Source organism: Bos indicus x Bos taurus, chromosome 19, assembly GCF_003369695.1.
Source record: "Bos indicus x Bos taurus breed Angus x Brahman F1 hybrid chromosome 19, Bos_hybrid_MaternalHap_v2.0, whole genome shotgun sequence".
NCBI lineage: Eukaryota > Metazoa > Chordata > Mammalia > Artiodactyla > Bovidae > Bos > Bos indicus x Bos taurus.
The window spans coordinates 55,827,919-55,839,638 of NC_040094.1; the positions used below are offsets into that span (position 1 = coordinate 55,827,919).

The window sequence follows — 11,720 nt, forward strand, 5'->3', positions numbered from 1 at the left end:
ACTCATCTTGAAGGTGGGGTGCAGCCACTTGAGAATTTTAAACTAGCAAGCAATGCGGTCAGACGTCCAACTGGGAGACTCGGGGGCAGCAACCCTGAGAAAAAGCGAGTGGGGCAGACAGGGTTGGGATGCAGGGTCCAGAGGACGTGAAGGATGCTGTGATGGAGGCTGAGCCCACACCATCAGAGGGGACGATTCAGACCCAAGTCAACAGACACCCTGGATGGGCAAGGGTCCGGCCATCACTGGGGTTGGAGGGGTGGGGGCTTTCAGGGGTGCCTGGGCTCCGGGTCTGAGGGTCAGCACATGGCGGTGGCATTCCTCAGAAGCAGCAGTTCAGAGGAAAGGCAGAGCTTTTCAGAGGAATTCTATTGTTTTTAACATGCTTGCGTGCGTTCTGTTGGGTGTGCTCTTTGTGTGGGCACGAGGAAGGGTGGGTACTGTTCAGACCTACTAAGTCTGCCTCGGAATGGCCAGGTGGGGCTCTCCAAGCACGGAGCTGGCTAGACGCCTGGAAGCGCCTGTGTGTAGGCTGAGGGTGAGCCCTGAGAGCTTTAGTTTATAAACTGACAGTTGAAGCCACGGGTTCAGACGAGGCTGGCCAGGAAGGGAGGTCGGCTGAGAGAGCTGGATATTCATAATACAGCATTAACCACAAGTTAAAACTGTGACATCCAGAAAACACAAAACTAGTTGAATAACTACGGGGTCTTGAAATAGCAAAACAAGTTATCATTAGAGGAAGAGCCCATCTGTACCCAAGGCAGCATGGAGGTGAGTCGAATAAGGAGAAACGCAAGGGTGACCAGAGGAGGGCCAGAGACCCAGGAGGAAGAGAACCACTGCCGGTCATCCAGTCAAACACGCGAGACATTTAGGAACCGGACGCTTATCAATCACTCAGATTCGCACTATGCATGTGAACAGTGCACGAGGAATATACGAATGCAAATCGTGTAGGAGAGAGCTATGAAATAAACATGGCAGATTTCTGAATGGAAAAAGGATTCAGCACACATCACGATATATACAGCAATTATCTTACAGGGTGATAATTGCATAAATCTACATACATACATACAAAGACTTTTCTTTAAAACAACAACAACAACAAATAAAACAAGGCCAGTACTCTCAAGATCAACTGTACCTTTCAAGGAATTATTACTGCAATACATGCCTTCTGTTGCAACATGTAAAATTATCCCACTAGAAGTACATAAAACTGTTTTCACTCATACAGATTAAAAATCAAGAAAGATCAATGATCACACCTGCCCATCAAAAATTCTCTGCAGTGAATCTCTCTGGGCACTGCCCAAACCAGACTGACATCCCCATCCAGGGCTGTAAAGCAAGAAGCATGAACAAAGGACAGGCCAGGGTGCCTGGGACCCCTCCTTGCACCTCGGTGGTCCCCAAGCGCTTACCACGGACGCTACATAGGGAGCCTCTTAGTCAGATCTGCCAATAAATGAACTCCCTTCAACTGCTCTCTATAAACAGTAGGATCAACGAAGTGCGTTTGGAAAGACCCAGTTTAATTTGAAAAAAAAAATGCTTTGCATCCCATTTGCAACTCAAAACTACAAAGGATAATCGCTGGCTTCAATATCTACCAGCAATATAAGCAAATGTTTAGACAAAGCTGCTAAAAAGTAGCTGAACTGACTGACTTGAGGTCTGTGACTCCTCCCGGTGCCAACTGGCTGTAATGAACAATTAAATCAGCAAAACGTTAAGGTAATTGAAAAGGACAAATGACCCAGTTTCTGTAACAAAGCGATGACACGAAAGGAAACAAAGGGAGAGGAGGATGTGAGGGAACAGAGGAGGCTGAAGAAATATAATAACTGAACGCTAAGGTTTATCTGAAGGAGGATCCAAAGAAGGTTAAAAAAAAAAAGACATTGTGTTAGCAGAGAAAGTCTGAACATGGATTTGGGACTGGATGATGTCAAGGAATTATTAGAACTCTTCTCAGATGTGATAATGACACGGTGGTTACTTTTCAAAAGAAAAAGGTCCTGGCACGTCCCTGGTGGTCCAGTGTAGGGGACGTGGGTTCAATCCCCGAATGGGGAACTAAGATCCCACAAGTGCACCAGAACTAGAGAGAAGCCCAAGTGCCACAATGAGAGACTTCACGCAGCTAAATACATACATTTTTTTTAAAAAAGTCTTTACAGTGCGAGGTATGTTTCAGGATGAATTAACAAGATGCCTGAAATCTGCTTTTTATATACACCAGCAGGAGGAAAGCGGAAAGAATAAATGAAACAAACTGGCAAAACGGTGATGCTTTCGGAGCTACACCATGGGCAAGCGGGCATTCATCAAACTTTCCTTTCTACTTCTGCATACTTGGTTCCGAAAATACAAGGTTTACCCTTTTCTTTTTTTTTTTCCTTGACAAAAACAGGTAAATCAAGAAGGCAAGGAGCTGAATCAGATCCTGCTTTATTTCTTGAAATAAGAACCACTACTGAACCACGGCTGTATTCACTCTAGCACATTAAAAGTAATTCAGGAGGCATAACGTGTTGGGAGAGTGGGTTTAGGAGAAGAGAAAAAGCCTGGTTCTGCACAAAATAGCGTGTGAAGGAAGCACAATGATTGCTCATTGTCAAAGCTGAGTACCTTTGACCACAGTCCAGGTTTTACTAAACAGAACAGAATTTACGCTATGGCATTCAAAAACTTGATAAATGAAAAGAGTACAATCTCCCTCACTATTAATAAACTGACCAGGATCCTTAATGTATCAACAGAAAAACTGGATTGTTTCTCTCCACTTCTAGACTGAACAAAACTTTTTAAGCTGGTGACCCCAAAATGAAGACTGCTTATTTCTTTGAGTAAAAATAAATTCTATTGCATACTGGGCTGACTGAAGATATATCTATACCTCCATTAATGAAAAAGATGTATTTCAGTAACACACCTAATTGTCAGAAACTTGGAAAGCATAAAGGGCTCAGGGATAAAATCTAGGATGAGAGGCAGAGAACATGCTTCGAAAAGAAAAACAAACGATGGAATGAAAGTATTTCATAACTAAAATAAAGGTACAAACCAAATATGCGTGGGACTCAGGTCAGCGGAAGAGAACAAAATCAGGAAGAGGGGTCGGGGGCTCCCAGTATCTTCGGGCAAGGAGGAGGGGCGGATGGGCACATGGGGCTTCAGGGGGCAGCCACCTGCCTCAGAGCAAGAGGACAAAGCCAGATGGGCTCCAGCAGGACCGAGGAACAGCCCGGAAACAGCTGCACGGGGGTGGGGGGTGGGCTCTACCGCTCAGATTTCTGCGCACCTTGCCCTCACCCTAGAAGGAGCAGACTGGACTGCATTTGGTGTACACCCTCCTTAGACAGCGCTGTGATACACAAGCACACCCCAGGGTCCCCCACATGTCTCCCCAACTGTCCTGATGCATAAACTGAATGGATGAAGTAAGGTTTACATATATACAAAGGTCTATTTTAAAGAGACACATTCATAGTTCACATGTCAACAAATGACTCTGCTGATTCATTTCACCTTGCATTTGGGCGCGGCACAGGGGCTGGCTTTCAGAAAGGGAGGGGGGAGGCCATGGATGTTTCCAGGCCCTGCCTCTCCCACTGGCACGTCTATGGTCTGCTTAGTTCTACAGACCTCCCAACAGTCTACACGAGTGACCAGCCTAGTCACCAGGTTACAGAGCAAGTCTGCGGCAGGGCTCCACTCTGTACCCAGAATCACAGCAAATCTCCTTTCATCCTCTAGTCTTGTAGGAAGATATGAGATATCTGAGGAAAGAGGAAAGGAAGGAAAAAAAACAGAGACCAAAACAAACCAAAGGAAAGCAAGAGAATGAGAGGAACAGAACCAAATGCTGTTGTGGGAGCCACTGGTCAGCAAGCGCACACTGAAAGAGAGAGCTTTTTGGTTACTCAACCTGTAAAAGCATACCACTTAAACTACTACAAAATTTGTCAAATGGGTTCTGCGTAATTTATGATGGTGTTAAAAAAAAAAAGCCAACTTCATCACAAAAGGGCTCTGCTTTTCCAGGAGGCATCGGTTAACTGAAGGCTCGCAGCATGCTACTTCTCTTCATGGAGAAAACACAGAGCCCTCATCTGAAGCAGATCAGATCTGAGCTTCAACCGTCAGACCTAGCTCCCAAGTCCTCACACGGAAAGCTCAAGTGAGCAAATGGACACCAGCCGATCAAACATATCTGTGTGCCTACGTGTGCTCGGTACCAACACTGGAGGGAACAAAGGAAAACATAGTCTCTGCCCTTGAGGAACATATACAATAGTTAGAGAGCAATACTCGGGCACCTTGGAAAATAAAAGAAACCACCTACCACCACCTACCACTGACTGCACCATGAAGGAGGAGAGAAACACGAAGGGCTTCATAGCTGCCATCAGGGCAAGGGGTGGGCCAGCTAAGATCAAGATTAGATGGGGTGAACATCTAAGGCAAGGAAGGAAGTGTAGAAAGGAAGCGGGTGGGGGGGCAGAAAAGACACCGTGGCAAACAGGGACAGCACAGAATAGATGGAAACATTCACGTTGGGAAGTCCGCACAATTATGAGAGAAGCTTGAACAGGGAAGGCAGGATACGAAGGGCCTTGGAGAAAATGCAACGCAGTTTAGAACAGATGTGACTGATGAGAGCGATCACTTCCCCGAGGGCTGACAGGCGGAACCTGTTTCCAGCAGGAGGATGCAGGCCCAAAGGGAGGGGCGTGAGTGAGAAAGGACAACTCTGGCTCCCCCCCGAAAGCTGGACCGGAGGTGGCGCTCAGGAGAGGGAGGCAGACAGCTGTGACTCAAGGGCATCATCTAGAAGGTGCATCGGCTAGGGATCCACACGGCCAACAGGGTCTGGGAGCCCACAACAGGGTGAAGAGAACAGGGAGCTCGGGGAGTGGACGTGAGCAGAGCTGTCGGGTGACAGGATGCCTGGAGAAACAGGGCTTGGGACTGCCTGGCGGTCCAGCAGCTGAGATTCAGCGCTCCCAACGGAGGGGGTCCGGGGTTCGATCCCTGGTCAAGGAACGGGATTCCACATGTGAATTCTAGTAAGACTTCACATGCCGCAACTAAAGATCCTGCATGCTGCCAGGAAGACCCAGGCAGCCAAAGAAATTAATAAATAAAACGGGGCTGCACAGGAGAGCAGCAGGGCCTCTGCCATCGCGTGTTCCAGCAGTCCAGGGGCAGCTGTCCCGCCGAGAAACGCATCAGAGACTGGTCCTTGCCTCCCCGCCGCCGTGGCCACAGAGGCATGGCTCCCGGGTCCTCCTCTCCCTCAGTCTCACCTGCACCCTGACCCCACTTTACACTGCACACTGACCTCTGCTCCAAGGACTCACTCTCCTCTGCATCATTTGTGAAAGGCCAAGAAGGCCAGGAGGAAGGAAGCTGGACCTGAAAATGTTTACGCTCTGAAATCAGTGTTTTATCTCAGAACTTTCCAAATGAAACACTCAAGTCCAAGCATCTCAGAACCACACCTGCCACCCAAGTCCCTTCTCGGCGGTCACCTCACTAGGCCAGGGGAGGCCACAGATATACCGGCGGGTACAAGCGACTGGAATGTCCTTCACAGATTAAGCTCTCCTCCCACAGGTTGGGCAGAGCAGCCCCAGGAAACATTTCTGGTTGAGCCTGGAAAGGTCATTCTTCAAGGACAAGAACCCTCCACAAACATTCCAGGATACACATTCTAATAAAAAGAACAGCAAACTCTACCCCAACTACCTGCAGAAGCTCTCTCTTCTCTGAGCCTCAGACTCCTCACCCTCAAAGGGGGCTCAGCCGGGGCGCTTCTCAACTCACCCAAGCACCAACCATTGTCTCTGGGCTCACATCTGACAACAGAACGCCCCTCAGAGGCCACAAATGCCTGCTCAAACACCTTCACTTCAGTTTTGCTTGTTTACCATTAACTCGTAGATGATTTTTTAATTCTACCAAGTATACTGACCCCAAAACAAATGGTAGATTGTCATGAAATCAATCAAAATAATTAACTTACTTGATACCTACCGTGGACCTACTACTGACACAGGCACTTCCCACCTCATATTCTGGCAATTCTAAATTACAATGGAACTCCTGGTTAAGACAAACAGAGGCTTTAAGTGGACGGCATGACGTTTCCTTCCACGGAAGGCTGTAACTCAGGACTTGGATCACCTGTGAATACCACAAACTGACCACCTGACGAACACTTCTGTCCGTATCACTCGCTGTGACTACTGAGGCACAGTCACTTTTGGAGGGTCTCAAAAATATTTCTGTTCAAATTATAGTTCTGTTCTTGCATTAACTGAATGTCTTTGCTCACTCTGAATAAACTGAAAAGAATATTTTAGAGTAACTCTTTTGTACTTGTTTTTCCTCAAAAAGAGAAAAATCAAGCAAGGAAAACACTGTGGATTTTATGTAGTACAATTACAGGGAGAAAAGCACGAGGGACCCCACAAACTCACTAGACTGTGCCTTCCAGTTTCTACCCAAATCTGGAGGGGAAGGGGTAATAGACTTCATTTTCAGATTAAAACGTAATTTCTTCCAAGTCAAAAAATTTTACTACTGCTTAAAACAGAAGCGAGTGAAAAACCAGTTAAGTTTAAAAGATTGAGGGGTGGCTGAGAAGTTCAATTTCAAATTCTTCTGTAAATCCCTGCATAAATGTGACAAGGCAAACTATAGCATTTTGAAAACCGTGAAAAAAGGAAAATATGGAAGCTGAACATTAGGTAAGCAAAATACCTTTTTATTATCAAGTGTTTGCCTAAGAGACCTGCCTTTGCCTCAAATGATCAGGGTCGCAGCAATATTTAAAAGTCGTCTGCAACATAAGAGAAAACGTAAGGCACCAGGTCCTGTGCCTGTCCCCTCCACCCTGGAGCATCTCCCAGGCTCACTGTCCTCCACTGCCCCAAACTAATCTCCTAGCACCACCAGCCCCTGCCAACCAGAAAGGGACAGGTGACCAAGCCCCACAAGGAATCCACAGGCCAGCCAGCATCCTGGGACCGGAGTGGGCAGCAGGGAGGATCAGATCAAGTATCTCTAGAATCTGAACCAGGAAATGTGAAAAGAATTGTTCACTTAGAAACTGAAAGAAGGCGACAAGAAATGCCACAAAGTTAAACTGGGGCCAGAGTTCTGACCAGCTGAAAAAGCATGTGAGCTGAAGCCACAGGAGAGGAAGGTAGGAGAGCGTGAAGCAGCCAGTGGCGAAGGGGTGAAGGGTGAAGTTCCGGGGACAACTGCTGCTGGGAACACCCTCCCACCCCCCAAGCCAGGTTCCTGGAGTTCAGCCCGTGCAGGCCCACATTCCTGGATTTCTGTACGATCCCATCACACACAGCATGTGTTCCAACAACAATATCCCCCCTCTCAGGCCACAGTGGATCTCTGCTCTTTATGACCAAACGACCCACACAGCAAACAGGAAGCAAGCCTTCCTGGTAAGCCATTAACATAAAACACTGAACAGTCCTAGGACTGAAGGAAAACACAGAAGCAAATAATATCCACCCCCACCCCACACACACAAATCTCACACCTGGCAGAAAAGGGGCACCAGGGAGCTTTCTGAGGTAAAGGAGGGAATGGTTCTGCATCTTGACAGAGATTCATGTCACTCTGTCAACACTGATCAAACTGTAAACCTAATGTGATCATTTCACTGTCTGTAAATGACACCTCAATTTAAGAAACAGACGCCCTGAATCTAAATTGTTCCCTTGAGAGGACTTGAGTTTTGTTTTCCAAAACTAAATTGATCTGGATAAATCTCACAAATGATGCTGAGCAGCCAGCCAGATGCAAAAACACTTGAGTTTTTGTACACAGAACAGATACAGAAGTTCATCTCTGGTCAGAGTCAAAAGAGGGGCTAACTACAAGGGGCCAGGAGGAGCTGAGGGTCTCTCATTGGCTGAAAGGCTCTGGTTCAGACTGGTACTTTCATCAGGGTGTATTTCACGAGCAAGGCATCCTCCAGGCATACATTACACCTTAACGGTAACACAAAAGAGACAGGGAGGAAAAGGAGTTGTTGTTGTTCGGTTGCTAAGTCGTGTCTGACTCTTAGCGAAAAGAACCGTTCACATAGAAACCGAAAGAATGCAGTAAGAAATGTCACAAAGTCAAACTGGATCCAGAGCCAGGGTTCTGACCAGCTGAAAAAGTACATGCGCTGAAGCCAAGGGAAAGAATACCTTACAGTAATCTAAAAGAGAGCGGAAAAAGTTTGTCTGGGGTTTTTTTTTTGGCCTCTAATTAAATTACTACTTCGAGCCAATCTCTTTAGGTAAATAACAAAGAAAATTAAGACTTTTAATTACCCCATTTGTAGAATTCTTATGTGACTCAAGAATTTAATATTAAGGGAGGAAGCTCATTTCAGCATAGTCCTTAGAATCCTGTAAATTAAGCTCCATCCTTCAGTGTTCAGCTTCATATAGTGAACTCACCCTCATTCTAAATGAGCAGCAGAAGGAAAAAACCACTCTCTACATCCCTTTTCTACTTAAACAAAAAAGGAGCAAAATCCAGAGGAAGAATTATTTAGTCACAATCCCACTTCTGTATTTTCAAAAGGAGAATTGACTGAAATTCACACACAACCCTGAGATGAATTAAAAAAAAAAAATGCAGATTTTGATTTTCAGAGACTTATAGTTTAAAAACAAATTCACAAACTTGCTAAAGTTCATAAGCATAAAAACAGAATATGTAAAAGTGGAGCAACAGATAATCAAATTTGGACACCTAAGAAGATAAGATGCAAGAGAGAAAACTGAAAAGTACTTACAGCCATAATTAGTTCAAAGGGGTGTTTATACACCCTCACTGGTGACTGGTATTTTTGCACCATGATTGCAATAAAACAGCAATCCTTTCACACCTGCAAAACACAAACATTTGTGATAAATAACCATGATATGAAAAAAATTTGCATTTACACAACATACTACAGTCTTCCTTAGACTACAGTCTAAGGAACCTTAATAGATCACAATTCTATGCACATACAAGTCAAAAGATGATGCTTAATTATACAAGGGCAAGGGAAGGCAGGAAGACAGGAAGAAAAGGTGAAGAAAGTCCAAGTGGAGCGAGGGAAGGAGCGCTGGTCTGAGGGCTGGAGGACTCAATTACCTTACCAGCCTCACCGCCTCTCCTGGGGCCGCCCTGGGTCCTTTCCAGCAAGTGAAATGCCGAGATTCAATTATTCTAATAACCCATACAATTAGTTCTTGAATCATTTTCTCTTCAACTTCCATGAGAAGCCAAATAAAAATGGTGGCACTTTAAGATATTAAGCCCAGAACACACAAAAATACAAGTGGAAAAAAAAATACTACTGTGTCTTAAATTATGGGATACTCCTCAAAAGCTATTTTCAAAGGAAACTTGTCAATCTCCATTTTCTAACTGCGCAGGCTACAACAACTTCAGGGATCAGTCTTCAAATGGCAGACACTCCAAGCCCTCTGGCTAGAGGCTCCACTGACTTTTTCAGCCTCAAAGAGCTGTAATATCAGGAAGCAATCAAGCCTCCTTTACCCGTCAAGAATCCTTCTGCCAGGGGCACATTCAGAGGCTGGCCTCAGCCTAAGCTGGATTTTTCTGAAAAACATACTTTTATTTGGAGCCCTCTATGGGACTTCACTTCCCTATTTAAAAGGAAGGAAGAAAAATAAATCCAAAGAGCCTACCTGTCCTGCTGAGGATAATTATTAAGAAAGTTATTTTATGCTGAGTAAGATGAGAGGATATTCAAAAGTACAAAACGGAATATCCTCAAGGAGCCTAAAGCCTAGCTGTAACAAAAGAAAAAATTACAAAGGTATATTTTATTTCATAAGATTCCTACCCATATTAATTACATTTAAAAAGATCTGGAACTTCCTCTGGTATGTTTCACATACCTCTCAGAAAGACCAGGTTCTGGCAGCAAACAGCTACATCTGGCAGTCTGAAAAACTGCTAAAGAGTAACTCGGGGCGACCTCAAGCAAGTCATTTGACTCTTCTGGGACTCAGATCCACCTCTGTGAAGTGAGGTTCAGGGTTAGATAACACTGTAAGACTTCCAGCTCTAAAACCAGGAATGAAGTGAAGTGGCTGGCTCAGTCGTGTCCGACTCTTTGCGACCCCATGGACTGTAGCCTACCACGCTCTTCCATCCATGGGATTTTCCAGGCAAGAGTACTGGAGTGGGTTGCCATTTCCTTCTTCCCTAAGATCTTCCTGACCCAGGCATCGAACCGGGGTCTCCCGCATTGTAGGCACATGCGTTACCGCCTGAGCCACTTCCGTCTGGGAAGTCTTAAAATCAGGAGACTCAGAGCCAAAACTCCTGAATCCACCACAATCAACTGGAATGCTGTCATTAATCTTGATTCTGGGACTGGCAGGTCCTGGTGCGCTGGGATAGAGTTCTGTTTAGTTTTGCCAACCTGATAATGCTGGTACACAGCAGGAATTCGATAACCTTTTAAATTTTTAACTAGTAAAATTTAATTTTAGGGTATCTCCCACAGAAAGAGAGGATACTTACTGGGTATATAAAGGGGTTGTAGGGCTGGGGAGAGAATGTTTAAAAAAAAAAAAGAGGAATGCGCAGTTAAGACTCCCGTAACATCCATTCGGGATTCCACTGCCTGGCAGAATCCGAAGCGACTACGCTCAAGAACCTGGTAATTCCCGAGCTTCTGAACTCCTGCCAGTTCCCAGCTTCGGATGCTCTGGTCTAAACCAACGTCCTACGTGGGAATCCGGAGTTACAACGGCCAAGCGGCACCGTGGACCAGGGCAGCCCTCTATTGCATGACAATTGGTGCTTTAAAATTAGCCAATGGCCGGACTCAACGAGTCCACCCCAAACAGGCTGGAGGGGCGGCCGGGCCCTCGGCTCCATCTGGCGGGGGCCGGGGCGGGAGCGGGGGGGGTCCCGGCGCCGCGGTTTCCGGGGCCCCCAGTCCCAGGGAGACCCGGGGAGATGCACCACGGGGGCCGGCTGGGAACCCAAACTCCGCTTCCCCCAGGAAAAGGGGGTCTCCGGGGTGGGAAGATCGGAGGTGATGGGGGCGAGGAGGGGGGGACCCAATACTGTAGGAGCCTCACGGGGGTCGGGGGGAAGACGGGGCGAAAGGAAGGCCCGCTCTCGACCCCTGCCGCGGAGCTGAGGCGAGCCGAGCAGAGCCGAGGGGCCGGGGAAAGGTGGGCTAGGCGGGGAGGCGGCCGCGAGAGCCCCGCGCCGCCCGCAGGGGCCGGGCCGGGGGGCGCGCTCGGAGCCCGCCGCGGAGACGCGCGCTTACCTCTCGTCAGAAAAGCCGGGCCGGGGACGCGGGGCGACCGAGGGCGCTCATGCCGGCGGCTCCGTGGCGCCGTCGCCGTTCCACTGCCGGCCGGCCGCAGCTCCGCCGCCGGTTCCGGGGAGTGGGCCGGGGGGGGCGGCGGGGGCGGGAGCGGGAGGGGCCCGGCGCGGCTCGAGTGGTTGTTACGGGTGACGGGGAGGGCGGGGCCGGGAGGCCGGAAGGGGAGCGCGTGCGCGAAGGCGGCCGAGGGGCGGAGGCGGGCGCGAGGACGGTTGCTAGGGAGGGGGGAGGGCTGACAACGGGGACCCAGCCGAACTGCGCAGGCGCCGACTCCAGGCCGGCGGACGTGGGCGGCGCTCCGAGCCGGTGTTCG

General features: G+C 47.8%; 1 protein-coding gene across 2 annotated transcripts in view; it reads right to left on the bottom strand.

Moving 5' to 3' along the window:
• SEC14L1 (SEC14 like lipid binding 1) overlaps window positions 1-11,477 on the bottom strand; it is a 49,369-nt gene extending 37,892 nt beyond the window's left edge. The window contains exons 1-2 of one of the 2 annotated variants that reach the window (XM_027518540.1): window positions 11,348-11,477; window positions 8,837-8,929 (exon numbers count right to left, since the gene is read on the bottom strand). In XM_027518540.1, the coding sequence (XP_027374341.1) occupies window positions 8,837-8,899 (63 nt within the window). In that variant the 5' untranslated portion in view covers window positions 8,900-8,929; window positions 11,348-11,477. The remainder of the gene's footprint in view (window positions 1-8,836; window positions 8,930-11,347) is intronic. The other variant, XM_027518541.1, reaches the window with a different exon arrangement.
• Between the last annotated feature and the right edge of the window lie 243 nt (window positions 11,478-11,720).